Source organism: Crassostrea angulata, chromosome 6 (genome assembly GCF_025612915.1).
Source record: "Crassostrea angulata isolate pt1a10 chromosome 6, ASM2561291v2, whole genome shotgun sequence".
Classification (NCBI taxonomy): Eukaryota; Metazoa; Mollusca; class Bivalvia; order Ostreida; family Ostreidae; genus Magallana; species Magallana angulata.
This window is the reverse complement of record NC_069116.1, coordinates 27,830,909-27,851,621: the sequence shown is the minus strand read 5'-3', so window position 1 is coordinate 27,851,621 and position 20,713 is coordinate 27,830,909. Positions and strand designations below refer to the sequence as shown.

The 20,713-nt window shown below is 31.3% G+C and overlaps 2 protein-coding genes across 5 annotated transcripts; one reads left to right on the top strand and one right to left on the bottom strand.

Moving 5' to 3' along the window:
• Positions 1-2,346: 2,346 nt before the first annotated feature.
• LOC128189114 (derlin-2-like) lies at positions 2,347-6,744 on the bottom strand. The gene is made up of 6 exons (XM_052860582.1): positions 6,556-6,744; positions 5,778-5,843; positions 5,195-5,371; positions 4,635-4,830; positions 4,307-4,397; positions 2,347-3,627 (listed from the first exon to the last, which is right to left on the bottom strand). The coding sequence occupies exons 1-6, from the start codon at positions 6,643-6,645 to the stop codon at positions 3,510-3,512; spliced, it is 738 nt and encodes a 245-aa protein (XP_052716542.1). The 5' UTR covers positions 6,646-6,744; the 3' UTR covers positions 2,347-3,509.
• Positions 6,745-8,326: 1,582 nt separating this feature from the next.
• LOC128190178 (sin3 histone deacetylase corepressor complex component SDS3-like) lies at positions 8,327-17,109 on the top strand. 4 transcript variants are annotated; one of them, XM_052862112.1, is made up of 10 exons: positions 8,327-8,467; positions 9,411-9,425; positions 10,771-10,837; positions 11,498-11,645; positions 11,945-12,004; positions 13,406-13,502; positions 15,236-15,346; positions 16,057-16,228; positions 16,462-16,546; positions 16,823-17,109. In XM_052862112.1, the coding sequence occupies exons 1-10, from the start codon at positions 8,341-8,343 to the stop codon at positions 16,910-16,912; spliced, it is 972 nt and encodes a 323-aa protein (XP_052718072.1). In that variant the 5' UTR covers positions 8,327-8,340; the 3' UTR covers positions 16,913-17,109. The 4 variants fall into 4 exon arrangements, with proteins under 4 accessions (XP_052718072.1, XP_052718071.1, XP_052718074.1 ...); XM_052862111.1 differs by having other exon boundaries at positions 13,394-13,502; XM_052862114.1 differs by lacking the exon at positions 9,411-9,425.
• The last annotated feature ends 3,604 nt before the right edge of the window (positions 17,110-20,713 follow it).

Genomic DNA, 20,713 nt, shown 5'->3' with positions numbered 1-20,713 from the left:
CAACATTAAGATTTGGTGACTTTGCTTTTACCTTTCTTTAATCTCTAACTTAAATGAAAAACATAGGTAATTACAGATTACAAAGCTCACCGAGACAAGACATCACCCTTATGAGACTTCACCTTATGAGACCACCTTTATCATATTAAATGAAAATCATACTTTATGATCTTGGATATTCATGGACTCTGTTTTGACACGATATCGTATATCATCTGTTAAAAAATTGTATGATAATCATATGTTCATATGTTAATCAATACAATAATATAAAATTAAATATTGCATCCTATCCTATTTACAACATATATCATATAATACAAAAAAATATCATAATAAAGAATGATGAAATATGATATTGTAATGTATGATATGACATTGTATTGTGTTATACATTATTGTATTTGATCAAATAATACAATATCATAATATATAAAACAACATAGTATTATATTACAATATCATATTACATAATACATCATTGAAACATATGATATTATATTGTATAATATAGTTTGATATTGTATGATGCTGTATCATTTTTGATACATAATATGATATTGTATCATATGATACAATATAATTTGATACAACATTGTATCATATCAAATGAAACAATATTATGTGATAAAGTAAAATATTATATAATACAATATTATATTATACATATTGTATCATATGATACAATAATATATTTTACAATATCAAACAATACAAGTTCATGTGATGTGATAATACATCATATTAATAATATTATAAACCAATTTCATATTATACAATATCGTATGATACGATATTATATAATATTACAGTATCATATTATACAATTTCATGTGATATAATTCTATATTACAGAAACGAATATCATATATAATTTTATTATACAATATCGTATGATACAATATTATAGAATATACAATATTGTATCATAGGATACAATATTATATTTTGCAATATCTTATGTAATAGTATCATGTGATAAAATAATAAATTAATAATACAATACAACATTATACAATATCATATCCTATTATACAATGCTATACATAACAATATCATGATACTATTTTATAACATAAAATATCAAAAAAATTGATACAATATCACATCATATCTTATTACTTTTTATAATATTACATATGATATTATATTGTATCATATTAAACAATAGTGTTTCATACTATACAATACTATATCATAGGAATCATGTTATATCATTTATCAACAAACACATCTATCTTTCGAGCAGGTTTGAGTGAGGTAGAAAATTTCTTTAGCATCCTTGATAATGGAGATCAGGCTCTGCATCTGAAGCAACCTCTGCGTTTCATTTATAATATAGTTAAATCAACTATGCAAGCTATTATCTATAAAACATGTGACCTGTTCCAAAAAAACTAAACCTCATCCAGCATCCGAAACCTATGGCTCAGATTCAGCATTCAAGCCTGTCAGGTGCATCAGTATACATAAGACGCATCTCCATGCAATTTGGTGAAGTTCAGACCAGTAATAACTAAGATATCATCATCAGAGGGCACTAGCAATTAAAACCTTAACCTGCTCTAGCATCCACAACCTATGGCTCAGATTCAACATCCATGCCTGTCAGGTGCATCTGTATCATAAGACACACCATCCATTCAAGTTTGGTGAAGTTAGGACCTGTAATAACTAAGATATACTTTTTAGCATCCTTGATAATGGAGATCAAGCTCTGCGTCTGAAGCTTCCTCTGTGATTCATTCATATTACAGTTTAATCAACTATGCAAGTTTGAAATAGTACTATTATCTATTAAACATGTGACCTGTTCCAAAAAACTTAACCATATCCAGCATCTGAAACCTATGGCTCAGACTCAGCATTCAAGCCTGTCAGGTGCATCAGTATCATAAGACACGCCATACATGGAAGTCTGGTGAAGTTAGGACAAGTAATAACTAAGATATAATCATCAGAGGGCACCTGTTTCAAAAACTTTAACCAGCTCTAAAAACCTTAACCTCCTCCAGCATTCAGCATTCAAGCCTGTCTGGTGCATCAGTATTATAAGACGCACCATCCATGGAAGTCTGGTGAAGTTAGGATAAGTAGTAACTAAGATATAATCATCAAAGGGCACCTGTTTCAAAAACTTTAACCAGCTCTAAAAACCTTAACCTCCTTCAGCATCTGTAACCTATAGCTCAGATTCAGCACCCAAGCCTGCCTGGTGCATCAGTATCATAAGACACACCATCCATGCAAGTTTGGTTAAGTACGGACCAGCAGTAACTTAGATATTGCTATCAAAGGGCACCTGTTTCAAAAACTTTAACCAGCTCCAAAAACCTTAACCTCCTCCAGCATCCGAAACCTATAGCTCAGATTCAGCACCCAAGCCTGCCTGGTGCATCAGTATCATAAGACACACCATCCATGCAAGTTTGGTGAAGTACAGACCTGCAGTAACTTAGATATTGCTATCAAAGGGCACCTGCAACAAAAACTTTAACCTGGTCCAACAAACTTAGCCTCCTCCAGCATCTGAAATTTAGGACTCAGATTCAGCATCCAAGTCTTTCAAGTCCATAAGTAGGCCCAGATGCATCATCCATGCAAGTTTGGTGGAGATAGGACAAGTAATAGCTTAGATACAGGACCTGCAACAAAAACTTTAACCAGGTCCGGACGCCGACGCCGACACCGACGACGAGGGTATAGCATAAGCTCCCCCTGACTTCGTCTCCGTGAGCTAAAAACAAGATATAAACAATTTTGAAATAAAATCATTTTATGAATTAAACAAGTCTGTCACAAAATTTGTAAACTCATTTTCAAAATAACCTAATTATTATTTAATTTTCATGACGATGTAATTTTCATGATCACTTTTACATTGCAAACTATTCAATATGTAGAAATCATATCTGGTATTGTTTGCTTAAAGAAACTTTACTGACACAAAATATTATCGAAACAAATAAAAAGAAAGTTACACATTTTCCCTATTTTTGCAAATTTTCTGACATGAGAAAAAAAAACCACTTGGATATACGGTATATGTACTGACAATAGTACCATAATAACAAGTTATTGCACAAAATTCTAAACATACCGTATATTTCAAAACATTTGTACGTCTTGGTGGTTTTTTTTTCAAGGAGAAGAATTGTCCAATGATTATTTACAATGATAGGCATGAATCAAACTTAAACAAATATGAATGTCAAATCAAACATGATTTACAAAACCTTACTTAAATCGAAGGCATATAAAGTCAGGATTCTGTAAAGCAGATCATTTTTTAATGATAGAACTCTTGTAACATAAAGCTGGATATATTATATCTATCACAGAAGACATTCAAAAAAACCTACATGTTCACATACTCATCATTATCATGCAAATATTGCTTTCTATCACACGCCAAAACCAGTTGATATTGCATACACACACATGAAGTCAGTTCTAACTTTCATACAGTCAGTTATTCATTCTCAAAATGGGAGTGTTGATGTCATGAGTTAGTTCTGTCCATCTTCCTGTCTGTTTTGCGGCTCCCCCCAGTTGAAGCCCCCTGGTCGATCCTCGGGTAGGGGGTTGTAGTTCGGATCTTCTGGGGCTCCTTCAAAGAGGTATGTTCTACAAAACAACATGAAAATGTTAGTTGAAATAAACATTAATCCAATTTCTATTCCCAATTTTAAAGATATTAAATAGATATAAATATAATACATGTGTGGATATAATACATCTTAATTAAAATTAGGGTTATTCTTTTCATTTGTAATTTTTCACAAACAAAAACCAATTGATATGATGTATGAATACATTACATGTGGTTCTTTTTTTTTTTAAATTTTATACTGTTTTATCTCGTATAAACTTTTATTGCATAGCAGTTCAAGTACATAGCATTTCAAGTACAACATAATGGCTATTACAACAAATACCAATTCCAGAAACAAATACACAATGTTGGCAGAAAAAATGGGTAAGTTTAACTTGAAATTCCCCGTAATTACTAGTATTAGATTATAGTTAAACCTTTTATCTCAAACTGGATGGGGCTGAAAATACTTTTAAGTTATCTATGAATTTGAAATACTGAGGGCAATATAAATTATACATGGCATTTAATTGAGATATAAAAATTCAGAATACCAAGATCAACTGTAAATCAATTACAAAAACATATTACATGTACTGATTATCAACTAAAAAGTATAGTTTAAGGGCAAACATTAGTCTAAGAGTTATACTCAATTTGTTTGATATATACAGTACATGTACCACTATTTCAAACACTGAGAGTACTTACAAAAATCGTGGAGTTTTTAGAATCTTGAAGCCACCTGGTTGCTGTGGGAAGACATCTTCTAAAAAGTAATAAATGTGACCAGCAGCAATTCCTGTAAATAAGAGTAGAACACATTGTTTTGTACAGACTGAAGTGCATGTCCTATTTTTTTTAAAGAACCTATAGAGGAAATTGAAGAGGTTTACTTCAATCATTCAAACAATCTACATTAATGTTCATGTACACGTACTAAGGTTCATAAGATTATACATGTACAACAATTGAAATAACATGAAATTAGAAATACATGTATTTTTCAATGAATGTGATTGGTTTAATTAACTTTTACCCAGTAGGTCTGTGATTACTGAATTTCCCAGTAAAACAGAGAATCCCAGCAAGACCCAGGGAAGATATGGAGCGTGAAATGTCATTAATCCAAAGAAATTCATCCTCACATAGGGATTACGCCGACTCCAAAGATACACTAGCATAATAGTCAATGCACTGCCCAAAAATACTAGATTCACCATAGGAACTAACATCTGAAAAGTTTCTTAAGGAAAACTAGCATATTTCACACTGATAATCTGAATACTGTAGATTCCTAAGTAATTGTAAGGAACTAATTTCCAGGTAAAATTGTGAGAAGTTCTCGTTGCAGATTCAAAAATCTTGCTTAAATAATTAAATTATTTCATAGGTGTAGATGATATGGAATCATAACAAAAGTTCAGCCCTCTTTTTCATGTTTTAATACAGGATGGCAGGTCATACTGCATTATATAAGGAATCTACAGTAACTATCTGGATAATAATATTACTGATAATTGTAATGTAATTCTTGTTCAATAAAAGAAAGGAAATGTTGAATCCTATCTTACCCAAAGTGACTTTTCAAAAGGATACTGTTGTTACAGTCAATAAAGTGCATCCAAACAATATCATAAAGAAGAAATCAGCTGTTTTATTTCTAAATGAACCCTCCTCTAGCATTCGACAATATCGATAGGCAAATATTATGTTGAATAAAAAGTTAAATCCAATGGAACCTAAATATGTGAAGTTTGTTACCAAGCGCCACACCTAAAACAACAAAAGAAAGCAAAATCGTTTATCAATGCTAAAAACTCAAAACTTTAAAAAAAAATTGTTTTCATAAATTCAATTACAAATCCGCCCAAATTGTTTTAATTTAATTCAAAATTCAGAATATTTTGGAATTAAGAGGGCTCGAATGTCTTAGCCATTTTTAGACTGTATTGATCTCCTTTAAAAGAAGAGCTCTATGTAAAAATATATTTTAAAAAAGACATATTTGATAATTACAAAAAATTAATCCCAAAAAATTAATTTATATTACATATAGTGTCATAAATATATAGAATACATAAAAATGCAGTGTTTTCTCAAATGATCACATATCAAATATGTCTAAATGGTAATAGGCATCTCAAATTAAACTTTTTCAAATTTCCTTTTAGCTCATTACCTGATATTTTGAAAATACTGCTGTTGGATCTAAATATATCTGAAGAGGTGAAATTATGTCCAGTTGCTGAAAAAAATATTTTGCAGAATGCTTAATTTATAATGTCAGCATGATACATCATATACATTTCAGGGGTGATCAAAAAGTTCATAAAACAACATGAGAGCCATGGGCCACATTGATCAGCTGAGAAGCAATGTTTGTAATCCAACCGTTTCTTAAAACAGTCTTTCATAATTCTTCTCCAACTTTGGTCCCTTGTTACAGTTAAAATTGTACATACGCAATTTCTGTGTCAAGTCTGTTTCAATTTTGCAACTTTTACAGTCTTTATAACTAGGGTAATCTTCACCTGCAGTCTCAAATAGGTTTAAATTTTAATTCAATTATTAATTCTTGCTAAATATTATTAAGCAAGATGTCAGTCCAAATATCAAGCAAATCCGAATATCTAACAATATAAGCAGATAATATAAGTGTATTAACATGATGGAATCATATGTGCATGCCAAATCATACTGACTTATTGTTTTTGTCTCAGAGACTCTTGGGCAGACGTAAAATAAAAGAAAACACTGATAAAATAGACAGTAGCCAGTCTGTCTAACAGCTAACAGCCTATTTCATTCCTACGACAAAGTGAAATGAGAAGTGCTACGGTTTAGTCAAACTACGTACTATTAGCGTGACTCGTGTCAAAATATTCTTCTATTTGAAAAATTAACAGTTTGAAAACAAATTTTGCTGCAGCAAAAAAAAAAAGATAATTAAAACTTACCACAGCAAGTGTTGTCAAAACGCATGCAGTCGTGTAAGCTCGAGTGATAGGGGGCATTTCCATGTACTCTTGTTGAAATGTATGGGCCATCTTAATGTTAATTTTGTCTATCGTGTTCACCTAAACAATATTATAAGCTAGAGTAAATTCGGAAAATCATACAACAAACACGTATTTCTACGCACGCGCACTCCAATAGTATATTTCAAGTAAACTGTTCATAGATTATTCGATTAAACAAAAATTTTTGTTTACGGAAATTTTCGCATAAGAGTGAGTTATCTGTCATATACATTACATTAATTTAAAGATTTTAGATAACGTTTTTAACTGCAGACTAAAAAAAATTAGGGGATTCAAAAAAATTGTTTGTATGCTAAAAATCAAAGACATAGGACTAGATAACGTTAACAATGTTATTTATGTCTCTGCTAAATATGGACCCACCTTTTTTTTTTAAGAATAATTTGATTGATATCTAGTATCTGTTAAATAACATTTAACTTTTTCATCACAAATATAATTCTAAAGATATATCATTTTTACAGAGGCGGATCCAGCAATTTTGAAAAGGGGGGGGGGGGGGGTCCAATTGATGAAAATCAATACGTGCAAAATACATTATTTGTCAATAAACAAGGCCTTTTGAACGTTTTCCGTGCGTAAATTTAATGAACATGTATCTCAACAATATCTATTTTACATCTATTTTAATATCAGAGTGCACGGCATTATTGAGCGTTTTGGTTTAGGTAAGGAAGATTTGCATAATTTCCAGCCTTTAAAAAAACCCAAGTTTCCAGCAATGAGAACGTGCGTCTATGCTATGGTTAATAGAAAGAAACAGTAAGAAACCAAAAATAATTCAGACTTATTACGACAAGCTATTATAAAAATTAATTTTTTGGTAAATTTTTTTTTATGTCTTTGATGGTTAAATTCTGAACTATTTATTGACTTTGATTTCTATCGGTTGCCTTCTTAAATAAAGGTCTAAATGATAGGATATGACAAAAATGGGGATAGTTTATCTGCTGAATGGATGGAACATGTGAAATACAATTGTACAAGCAATAGTCGTCCCAGGGAACTTGATGTGACCTCTGTATAATGGGTGCGCCACATCACCCGGCACTAGTACAGATGCGATCTTATTCAGGAAAGTTTTGAAAAGTATATAAACCCCTTACACGGTATTTTGTAACATAATTTCCGACTCTTGGAAACAAAACAAAAAAGGGCTTTCTTTTGTGTTTCATGTGGGTATGAAGGTACGGTATAGCTAGCATTCTAGAAAAATAGCATAACTTGCATAAAATTAACTATAATCCATTTTTTAAAGAAATAGAGTAGACAATACATTGTAGATGTTAGAGATGTTATTGTCTTTTATTAATTTTCAATCTAAAGTTGAAAATGATTACATGACAAACTGATGGGGAGTACCTTTTTCGATAAAAAATAATTCGTTAGGGTTTTTTCATATAAGAAATACATGTACACGTAAATTACGGTGCGTTGTAAAAAATTCTTTAAATTTTAAAAGCATTTATTTGAAATAATTACAGTATTTATATTATAAATGGGGACAATTGCCTTTAAATAGGCCTTACAAGTTTTCAAAAAAAAAAATTATGTCCCAGAGAAAGGGGGGGGGGGGGGTTCCGACCCCCGGAACCCCACCCCCTCTGGATCCGCCAATGATTTTTTACATAATCGATTGCAAGGGGTAAACAATACATAGTAGCGATTTGACCTGACACCGCTTTTATAGTTGCACATCCGATGAAAACAAATATGGCGTCGAGTTACACATCGTCTCCTCGATACGTAAATGATACAGATTTCGATGATGTAGATAGTTTAGATTTAGATGATGATCGAGACTTTGATGAAAATTTTACCGATGAAGGTAAATGCACTGAGAAAAATTAATTTGTACTTTTATAAAATCAGTTGTATGCATTGGCGCCAAGCATGCTGCAGGCACAGTCACTTGTTTACCTGTTTACCAGCTTTATGATTATCAAAAATGTGAATCGAAATTGTGTTACAAAATTATCTTCTTTGTTTCGTACAATACACGTCTAGCATATGTGGAGATTGTTTCTATCTTTGTCTTGGAGTGATTGTTGCATTTTTGTTCAACAAAGCAATAAATTCGAATTTCCTCCATTTCTATGTATAATTAGCTGTAGGTCCTATAGGTTGACGTTAATTAGTCAGTTATGCACATAAATGTGTATGGATGCATTTGAATTAATTTTCATATTCTTTTCGGGTTGAATTCATGGGATGATTTTTTAATGAAAAATATTTTCATCAAAATTTATATGGATTAAAAAAGATTACATTTTGTGGTTTGTTTCTTTTAATTAATGTATTTTGATACCATTCAACTTTCAGGTAGCAATTGAAAAATTTTTTAACACAAAGCTTGTAAGTAACAAACTACTTTATGCAATGTGGTTCAATTGAGGAAGGCAAAGTCTGTTTTAATAAATTAAAGAAACAAATTGTGAACAAAACTTGGAAACCCTAAAATCTTTTCAAAGAAATATCACCTGTAAATAACTTTTAATTTATATATTCTCTGTTAAACTCAATGTGTTGAAGTTTAATGTGTTATTTCAAACCAAAAATGGTGCTATTTATTAAAAACATATACATGTGATGAAAGTACATCAGTTGGTTAATGTCACACAAATGGCCTAAATTTCTGATAGAAAAAATGCATATGAAGCGTGTCCATAGGCAGCTAACATTTTGCATTGGATATTGAATCTTTCAAATTCACATTTCATATTGTAAATATTTAAAATAGAGTTATCTTTCTTGTAATGATATCATTGTAGCAATGGCTTCCTTCAGTAAGTAAATGATGACTCAGTATAATTTATTGAAATTTCTCTATCTGTAATATGATTACCTATGACATGTAATTTTTCTTCAACATAGGTTAATGGTGATCATCTTTGCTTTATTAATCGCAAGATGAGAATACATATAAACCTATCATTTTTTATTTAAACTTTCTTATGATGATGTGTTGTAATAACAGATACTCCCTCAGAGCAAGGTCTACTTTCACTTTGCATATTTAATATTAATTAGTATGGTGCATGTGATTGAGAACATTGCTGGATTCTTCAAAAGAGTAACTCTTGCTAAAAAGCATGCATGTTTGAAAAAAAAATAATTTAAAAAGGAAAATCTTTCTGAAGATTCATGTTTTTTGTGATGAAATGTTTGATTTACTTTTCTATATATTTGATCCCTTTTACTCAATAGTAGTTATTTGAGAATTGGAATAAATGAACATTTTTAGTTATATTAATGAGAATTATTTTACAGCACTTCAGAAAATTAATATTATTGTGTGTAACTATTGTCCATAAACAGGCATTGTTGTTTTGTTCAAAAGTTAAATTAGGTAACAAAAATTTAAATACCAGTAAGTAAACTTAAAGCACTAAAATGATTTTTATGCATAAAGTGAATTTGTTTCCAGAAGTCTAGCAGTAACCTGTACATTAACACATTTATACTGTGAAAAAAAATTATATTTAATTTCTCCATTGAGTGTAAACTTGCATGTAATTTTAAAGATTTGATGATTTAAAGGCATTCTCAAAAATAGTCTGAAAGTTGTCCAAAATGTAAGGATAAAATTGACATTGTTTATTTAAGAATGATTAAATTGTTTTGTTTATACAAAAGTCAATTGAAAATATGTCAAGGAGTTGTCTGTTTTTGGACAAATTGAGTGTGTGCTAGACTTGTCCAGGTGCTACTTAAGTTGTATTGGTGATGCCTCATTTTACTCAGGATCATGGCACTGAGATTTTAAGGAGAAAAAAAAAAAACTTAGAGAGGTTGATGTACTAAACATATTTTAAAACTAGTTTTACTAATGAAATGTTGAATTCAACTTGGGTTTGGACTAGTCATGATGGACAGATCAAGTTATTTATGTTTAGACTAATGACTTCACAAAGATTCTGTAAACTGATGATTTGTTTTTGTGCTTGTATTAATTATTATCTTTGCTGCAAAATTGTCATAGCCTTATTATGATAAAGTTTCAATATGGGTTTGTTTTTATTAGTTGAGACATTGAGTGGTAGATTTAACTTACCATAATTTACTTTAAACACTTATTCACAATGATATGCAGTACCCATTAAGAAAAAAATGAATATTGTTTTATTTCAGACACAGAAGATGCAAGTGAAACGGACATGGTTAAGCGTGAAACAGAATACACGGAAATCAAAGAGCAGTAAGTAATACCCAACTTTTTCACTCAGGATAACTGTTACAAAATAATACTGGTACATGTGTGGTTTTGGTCCCCTCTTTTTTTTGGGGGGGGGGGGGGGGGATGTTGGTGTTGGATTAAAGTTTCACATCAAACTAACAGTGTTAAAATTACTTTATACAATTATTGCTGCTTTTGAGGTCAATACTATGATATAGCTACCCGAAAAGTACAATATTTTACTTTAAGGGTAGCTAAATCGTATTGATTGTAAAAAACAGCATCATGAAGATGCAGGTTGGTCTACAGGTTCATTGATTTTTGTAGATTTTACATAAAGTACAAAACTCAAATATGTATTCATTAAATGCTCATATTGAAACTAAGTTTCAGTCTGCTATTTTTTTTTTCTGCCTTTGAGATAAGAGTCTGCACTGAAAAATGCATGCATTGCTTGCAATCTATTTAATAATTTTATCTCCGTCTACTACTTCATGTACTTGTACATTAATCAAGACCTTTGAACCCAAGATAAGGTATAAAAAAGGAAGGACTTCACATTTGGAGAAATACAAATAAAATTGAAAAAAAAATTATGTTTCAGTTAATACAGTTCAATGCTGCATGTGACGAAAATTGGATGCTGTTTTTAAATTTTGTGAAATGCTGAACTTCTTGCAGAATGTACCAAGACAAGTTGGCCCACTTGAAGAAGCAGTTGCAGCAACTGGAGGAAGGAACGCTACCAGAGTACATCAAGAAACGAAAAAAAATTGATCAACAGTACAAGGAGCGGATTCGTGTGAATGAGATCTGGAGAGAGTTTGAAGTAAAACTGTTATTTGATTCAATATCTTTATTAGATTTGATCAGCATCTAGAGTTTGGAGAGAACTGTCATTTTGTATGTGGTCGAACATCGTATCTCATGTCCTTTATTACATATATTTGAATACTTACAGGGGCATATTTATGTTAATGGATGATTTTATGTACTGAAGTTCAAGGAACATCAAAAAGTTCATCTAAATTTTACAAATTGATATAGTATTTTTATTTTGTCAGAAAGAATCTGGTAAGTGGTTTAACATTCTGATTCTATTATTTTTAAGATTTCTCCTTTTTTCAGCTTGATGTAGTGGAGAGGGAATATATAAAGGAAAAGAAAGCATCTGTTAAAGATTTTGAGGTAATTAAAAAAATTGTCTTTAGAATACCACAGAGTTGACATCTATACTACTTTATTAAAATAATAGACTCAAATTTTTGGGCTTTAATACAGATAAATCGGTAGAGTACTGCCTTTTGTTTTATATATTTTAAACATCATTGCTACTTGAATGATACCAATTTGCTTTTATTTTTTCTCAGTAAAGCTTCGCTAATTAATGATCAGTGAAAATTCCTCAAAAAATACCAGAAATCATCTGGATTTTTTGGATTTTACAATCTAGCGCGTGCGCAATAAATTCATGCTAACTGGATCTTTAGTTTATGTTTCCACAATATCATATTTGCATTAATTAACCCAGAAACGATAATACAAATACGTGTAAATTTTCATTGGAAATTTTATTGCTATATATTCTGATCTTATAATTTTATGATTTCTTATGAGAGAAATTATAAAATAAGAAATATACATATCTTCTTTGTATTACTTTTGTCTTCGTGATGGCAAAAAAATATTTGATTTCATGCATTAAATTCACAATATATTTATTAAGAGAGTGAAAATATAATTTATAAAATGTTTTATCGTTAAAATGATATGATTATATATATGTCCTACAGACCCAGTTTTACGATAGAATGAGTTCTGTGTATTGTGTCTGTAGCAAAGAAAATATGTGTACGTTGTTGAAAAAGTATTGAATTTTTACATTATATGGATTAAATTTTTAGATGAAAGGTATTTACAGACAGTCTCAAAATGGTTATTATGATTAATTTGACTGTTATTTTCAATGCAACTTCATATTGTTTTGGGGCGATTCTGCAATTTTCTGATACATTACGGGTATATGGGAGGCATTCTATCTGTCCATGGTGAGGGCCTTTCCTAAGACACAGTTAGATTACCGTAGATCTTTTCAAACTAAGGAAAGTGTAGTAAAATTAATAGCATTGCTTTGTTATGTAAATGTCAACAATATGGTGTGTTTATGTATCTATTTCGTAAATGTCCGATATATGCAATGTCAACCCAAGCACGCACGGGTCAAAGTCTAGTATTTAAATAATTACCCTTTCATGTACATTACTTTTCCTTAGATTGGTGAATTGCTTAAAATTTGTAAGTTTATATATAGTAAATGGAAGATGGATATTTATCTTTTAGGTAGTTCCATTAATAATAAGGGAAAAGAATTTATTTGTAAAAATATTTATAGATTGACAGGGTTAGCAATCTAACAAAATTTAAGGTGTTTTGAATGTTATTGCTTGGTAACAATTTGTATCATGCAATTTTAGCAAGTTAAGGTTTTTGTCATTCTCAAATATAGATGTTTGCATTGAAATAAATGTGTTCCTAAAGAATGAATTTTATTATTAAAAAACAGTGTATTAATTGTAGTTAATGTTCCAGGAGAAGAAGATTGAACTGAAAAAGAATCTTATTGAAGAGTTGGAAGATAAAAAGAAGAACATTGAAAGTGAAAGAAATTCAATGGACCTTACAGGAGGTAGGTTATATGTGAAAAAAAACCCCACACATCTAGGCTATATATTTCATGTCAGTAGAGTTGAAATGCATCTAAAGCACTGTGTGTTGCATAACTATAAACTGTAAAACTGTATCAGATATTTTTTGTTTTGTAAATTCCTAGTTTAAATTTCTCAGATCCAGTATTCAAATTATCAAGCTCTTTTCTTGTTAAAATTTGTAAAATCTAAAGTAGGTTGTTTTGGCTTCAATAGAGAAAACTTTGAGGACCAATTCACAGGGTTTAGCCAAATACTTGCTCTGTTGATGCACATCTAGCTTTAATAATATTGATGTAAATGTTGCAAATGGAATGTGTTTTAAAAACAATGCCCAGAGTTATATCCGGTAGTTATGTCTCAACTTACATTAATATCATTGAAATTTTTTATTAGGGCCCCGCAAGGATTTGCGGGTGCCCTATAGTAATCACTCTGTCCGTCCCTCCGTCTGTCCGTCCGTCCGTCTGTCACTCTTCCGTCCACAAATTTCCTGTTTTTTTCTAATAACTTTTTTTATGGTTGCCCAATCAAGTTCAAATTTGGTATGGTAGTTCAGTAGGCAGAAATACATATTTTGATGCTAAGTTTGGTTCTCTATGTCTTCTGGTTTGGAGCTGGGGTGGTGGGGTAGATTCCTAACTATGCATAAGAAGAATGGGCAAAGAGAGATAACTGCTGAGAATGAATGGGCAAAGAGAGATAACTGCTGAGAATGTTACCATTGTATACATGGAAGGCTGTGCAATATTTGTCCTTTGGGATTAATTAACCTTCCACAGGAAGAAAATCCTAAGCTTTATCTTTATCTGTCACATTGAGATTAATTACTGCACTGCCTGTGTCTGCAAATGAACTTTGTTTTGAAGTTAAGGTGTATTGTGTACATTCTTTGAAATATGGATTTGAAATATAATATTCATATTTTTTTGGGTTAAAATACCGTACTCAATGATTTATGATAGTTTTATTGAATAGAGGCAAAGCCTAGGTATCATTGCATTGGTATCAATTCTTTGTTTTTTTAACAAATTTTATTTCATCCCATGTTAACCCACTTTATCCCGTGGATATGACTCATTGGATATTTTTTTGATATTCCACAGTTGTGACTTTACAATGGGATTTGCCTAGGCATAATGAAGTAAAAATAATGTAGAGTTTTATAAACAGTGTAAACATTGATTGCGGTGTATAAAATATGGGATAAATAGAATCTCATGATTTGTAGTATAATATGATTTTTATCCAACTTGTGTGTTTTATCCCCTCACTAAGGCTCAAGAAAAAAACACTTTAATTGTTGGATGAAAATCATATCCAACTACAAATCACGAGATCCTATATATTCCAGTTCTTTACATCTTCTGCCGGGCATTTATTTCTCATCATTGTTAATATAAAGAGGATGGAATTCAAAGTTTTTTTCACTTCTCTATATTAATTGTCATAGCGGGGCCCTTCCTGACTGGTCAGTTTTCTAGTTTTTGTTGATATTTCCTAATCAAACTACAATTACTATAGAATTCAATTCGCACATTCCTAATCAGGAACTTTGATTTCACACTGTTTGAGACAATAATCTTTTACGATGTGCTGACCCAGCACTTTCATGTATCTGAAATTAAATGATGTAGCAGTTTTGCATGGTGATTGGGAATCAAAATTATTGAACTTTCTTTTGATATTAGATGTATTATTTTCTCTTGTTCAGGGTTCCTGTTATCTGACTCCATGGAAATGAAACCTGTAACCACAAGGAAGCTACGTCGACGACCAAATGACCCCATGCCATTACCAGAGAAAAGGAGGAAACAAAATCCAGATATCCTTTTAACATTCAATGGTTTTTCTATGTCTTCATTTTCATATTTACGTCAGGTATCCTCACCTATAGTAACTAGTCCCTTATTTTCTTTGTTCAAAACTTTAAATTTATTTCAAATGGGATGGATGGCAGAATTTCTTTCTCCAATACTTAACTACCCGTAGTGCTGGTATTAAGCATTACAATTTTACGGGTACAGTTCCCATAAACAAGAAAAAAAACATGATTTTTCTTAAATTATGCCTGAAATACGTCTTAATTATATATTAAATATGAATTTACTAAATATGGAACAATTTCAGTTCATTCGGCGATTCGATAGTAAATCCTAAATTATTACAGTGTATATTTTGATATTTTTCTCAATTGAAATTAAAATAAAAACTGCAGGTATTTCCAATTTGTTTAAAAAAAAAAACCATGTAATGAAAGTTGTGTTCAATTCATCAAATATTTCAGGAAATGAAAAAGCAAGTTAATTCAAAATACTCTTGGTGATTTTTATGTACCAGTACATGTATATGTATTTTTTAATTGCTTGCTCCCCCCCCCCCCCCCCCCAAACAAAAAAATAAAATAAAAAAGGTTTTGGTTCTTACATAATAAGTTCATATATGAATGTTCCAAAAATGGTATACATCAAAACAGGAGTAATATATGATATGATGATACACACTATTTTTTTTTTTTATCCTTAATGATCTTACCTCAGCTAAATCTTTTCCTGGATGATGAAGATATTATGGATGATTTGAGAATCATCAACAAAGTTAGTGGAAAGCCTGTCAGCAAAAAAGTCACCCCTCATCCCTCACCCATAGAACCTATCATAGCAGAGGCCAAGATAGATGATGGAAGACTGTATTATGACAAGAGATGGTAAGACAAGGTGTATGAAATAGGCAATTCTGGAATGTTTTTTCTTTTTCAGAATTTACACATGAGTTACATCTCTTGATAATAAAAAACCCCAGATATTTTTCCATATTGACATTTAATGATTTTACATCTATCTATAATTAAAGATTTGCAAGTTACAGTAGCAGTAAGAAAATATCTATTAAACACCCAGCATTTTAAGGTAGTATTTTGATCAATTTTGCACTTCACAGGTTTCACCGGAATCAACCAGTATTTGTAGAGTCTAAGGATATGGGGAAATTTACAGGAGTTATTACAACAGTGGGATCACAAGAGGTAAGAGATTACTAAAGTTACATATTTTGTCAGGGTTAGATTGCAAATAATATTCAGACAAATTTACAATATTTGGATATAGATGAAATCCTAGCAATGTTCTGGGAATGAACTGTATTTCTGGATAAAAACATCTGAAATCTGTGAATGGAGGAATCATTTGATTAGGGTTTTGAATTTAAAACAAAGGTTTTGTAATTTTCATTAAAAAATAATACAATACTGTTGAAAATAATGTTTTACATAGTGATTCAACAATTTCTCTTTTATTTTCAGATTTGGATTAGGAAAATTCCAGACAATTGTAAAATGAGAATTTCTGTTGGACAATTAGAAAAAGGACAGATATTTTTAAGGAGGAGGTGAAAAGTGTATGATTTTTTTTAGCATTGCTATTGAGCTAATATGCCAAGGATTGAATGAACATTCAGTCTTCATAAAGATGTGAAAGAAGTGTGGAACACTGCCATATATGTGACAATTGTATTTGTACATGTATCTTGTTTTATCTACTTTTATGAAATTTATTACTTGGGTAGTAATAAATATGTTTTGTTGAATAATTGTGGTGTCCCAAAGATTTATTTTATTTCTGAGAGGAAATTACTGAAAATGAGAGATTGCAAAAGAACTACCAGGTAATACTGGAAACATTATGACTTTGTTTGAAGCTAAGTACCAATATTAAAGTCTACCAAAGAAAAGGTTCTAAAGAAATTTTAGATACAGTTACCTTAATGGTTGAATTGAAAACTAGTTTAGAGCAAATCGCCCAGTGGTCATAGGTGTTAGGCAAAGGGCCCAACTGTTGCTGTTTCCAAGTCCCGCTGTGATCACTTGATGTTGTGTGTTGTTCTCTTATTATACAAGATACTTTATCTGTGTTGTTTTAGTTCACCCAGCTGAAAAGGGTACCGGCATATGTTAGGAGTTAACCAGGGATGAACTGGTATCTCATCTAGGAGGGGTCAATGACTCTCATCCACTAAGAACATAGGCAACTGATGTTATATATTTTTTTCGTATTAAAAAATATTATTCTGTTACGTCATACCACTTCCGGAATCATATGAGAGATGCATGTTACGCATGTCCAAATCAGTCTAGCACTAAAAAATCAGCTCCAGAATCTGATAGCAGTGTTATTGGTGCGGCCATAACAAACTCTACTACTTCAAGTGATACATGTATAGACCTAATGAAAGTTCACGTTAAAAGTTGTTACCGGTGTGACTTGTACAGACAATAATGTGAATATTGTTGTTAATTTTCAGAAAGAACAGCGTAGTTGGAGAGAAGATGTTGGAACTCTGCATACGAGTTATATAATTGTAGTAGTTTGGGCTATATGGACCATGGGTATCGGCCTGGGTAGCTCAGTGGTAGAGCTCCTGACTAGAGTTGCAGGGGTTCCAGGTTCGATTCCTGTCTAGCCATATGTTTTCAATATTTCTCCTTTCCTGTTACATTTGGTGCCTCGACCCGCCCCTGGAAGTGACAGGTTAACTCCTGCCAGGGGAAGAATCTGGGGTGATCTTCAAGGGCGAAGATCATTTAAGGAAGGAGTAATGTAGTAGTGGGGGCTATATGGACCATGGATATCGGCCTGGGTAGCTCAGTGGTAGAGCTCCTGACTAGAGCTACAGAGGTCCCAGGTTCGATTCCTGGTCCAGCCATGTTTTCAATGTTACACAATTATCCTGAAGATAATTATGAAGATTACATGTACTTCGATTTTGAGGAAACGTACTCGAATTAATGAAACAGAAATAGATACGAATAATATTGTTTTCTCGGTTGGGAATCAAAATGATAGTGAAGAACTGCCTACAAAAAGTGACACCGTTTTTGCTAAAGCGGGAAAAAATTCAGAGTGAATGAAGCTGTTGATGATAAGGTTGGTGATGAACTGGCTACTATGATAAATTGTTTGTTTTGTGAAGGAATATCAGACGATAGGTTTCAAGATCTTTTGTAAAAAGTGAATAGACCAGAAAATTGTATTGCGTTGACTAAAACATGTGTGAACCAACTTATTTGGGATTTGCTCTCTCCAAGTACAAGATCTTATGACAGTTCTTTACAGCAACATCAGGGTCTGTCATTATCAAATCAGTATGTTGTGTTGTCAAGATTCTAGATACATTAGATAAAATTAAAAGAAATGTAGAAAATAGTGATAACATACTGAAATGTACAGAATATGGTCTTGACACTGTTGGGCTAATGGCTCAATACCGTAAGTTGACAAATATTAAGCGAAAAGAAGTATCATCATTTGAGTTCCTCCTCTGTCCCATATATACCGAATTCTTCTATGGAGATGATATCCCAAACAGAAATTCAAGACATCAACAGAGTGGGCAAACAAAAGTGCCATATTGTAATTTTAAAGTTGGAATTAAACAAAAAAATAAAAATTACAATGTGGCATTAATAAGCTTCCGTAAGTATCAGATATAATCAAATGTCAAAATAATTTTGAATCAAATACATGAATATAAATATAACAATTTACATTATATTACAGGCAAACTGTGCATAAACTTATAGTTGTATATGTCTGAACTAGAAGTTTTTCATATAAATATATGACTAAAACATTTAAATGTATACAGTATCAGATATGAAATATCGAAATAATTTTGAATCAAATAATTGTTATCTTGATATGTAAAACAAGAGGATGTCGTTGATTAAATGCAGAATTAGACAGAAGCACACTTGGAGACAATTAAGATTAAAACAAAGCCTTGGAATTTGTATATACATGGCGTTAATAAAGATCATTTATTAAAAGAAATTCATCTGAAATTTAAAAAAAAAAGTATTGTAATAACAACAGAAGATTAAAGTTGAAAATTCCAATATTAAAGTTGGATTTTCGAACTTTGAAGTTGGAAAAATCAACTTTAAAATTGGAAACTCCAACATTTTATCATATCATATGATACAATATTAAATACAATACAATATTATATCATAAGATTAATATTTTGCATTACAATATCATATGATACAAATTTTATTATATAATACAATATGATATACAATATAGTATAATGATATACAATATTTTATATAACAATATCATACTATACAATATCATAATATACAAAGAGTTTGATACAATATCATATCGTTTCATATAAACAAATTTACAATATAATATTATATGATATAATATTGTATTATATAAAACAAAAGTGTATCTAATCATACAAAACCGTAATTATAGAAATCATGCTGTATCATTTAACAACAAAACATCTATCAAGAAAGTTTGAGTAAGGTAGGTTTTTTTTTTAGCATCCTCGCTAATGGAGATAAGGCTCTGTAACTGAAACTACATCTGCAATTCATTTACATATATATTACACGTTTAGTTAAATCAACAATGCAAGTTTGAAATAGTACTATTATCTATTAAACATGTGGTCTGTTCCAAAAAATTAAACCTCCTCCAGCATCTGAAACATATGGCTCTGAATCAGCATCCTTGACTGTGGAGTGCATCATGTCAGAATCACAAAATGCATCATCTATTCAAATTTGATAAAGACTGAACCAATAATAACTAAGATTTATCAATCAAAGGGCGCATGCTCTAAAACTTGAACCAGCTCAAAAACCTTAACCTCATCCAGCATCCGAAACCTATGGCTCAGATTCAGCCTTTGAGCCTGTCAAGTGCATAAGTATCATAAGACGCTCCATCCATGCAAGTTTGGTGAAGTTAGGAAGAACAGTAATAACTAAGATATAATCATCAGAGGGCACCTGCACCAAAAACTTAAACCAGTTCAAAAACCTTAGCCTCATCCAGCATCCGAAACCTAATGTTCAGATTCAGCATTCAAGCCTGTCAAGTGCATAAGTATATCATAAGATGTACCATCCATGAAAGTTTGGTGAAGTTAGGAACAGTAATAAACTAAAAAGGGATAACTAAGATATAATCATCAGAGGGCACCTGCACCAAAAACTTTACCCTGCTCCATAAACCATCCATGCAAGTTTGGTGAAGTTAGGGTCAGTAGTAACTTAGAAATGGCAATTATAGCGAACCTGCTCCAAAAACCTTAACCTCCTCCAGCATCTGAAATGCATGGCCAAGATTCAGCATCCGAGTCTTTCAAGTCCATAAGTAGGTCTATTAACTTAGAT

What these genes read in the sequence shown, in the direction of transcription:
- LOC128189114 (XM_052860582.1), bottom strand. Translation starts at nt 6,645, where the DNA reads ATGGCCCATACATTTCAACAAGAGTACATGGAAATGCCCCCTATCACT. An exon ending in TTTTGACAACACTTGCTGTG is followed by an intron (nt 5,844 to 6,555) that starts GTAAGTTTTAAT and finishes TATTTTTTTCAG; the next exon opens with CAACTGGACATAATTTCACC. An exon ending in CTAAAAACTCCACGATTTTT is followed by an intron (nt 3,628 to 4,306) that starts GTAAGTACTCTC and finishes GTTGTTTTGTAG; the next exon opens with AACATACCTCTTTGAAGGAG.
- LOC128190178 (XM_052862111.1), top strand. Translation starts at nt 8,341, where the DNA reads ATGAAAACAAATATGGCGTCGAGTTACACATCGTCTCCTCGATACGTA. An exon ending in AGATCTGGAGAGAGTTTGAA is followed by an intron (nt 11,646 to 11,944) that starts GTAAAACTGTTA and finishes TCCTTTTTTCAG; the next exon opens with CTTGATGTAGTGGAGAGGGA. An exon ending in CAACAGTGGGATCACAAGAG is followed by an intron (nt 16,547 to 16,822) that starts GTAAGAGATTAC and finishes TTTTATTTTCAG; the next exon opens with ATTTGGATTAGGAAAATTCC.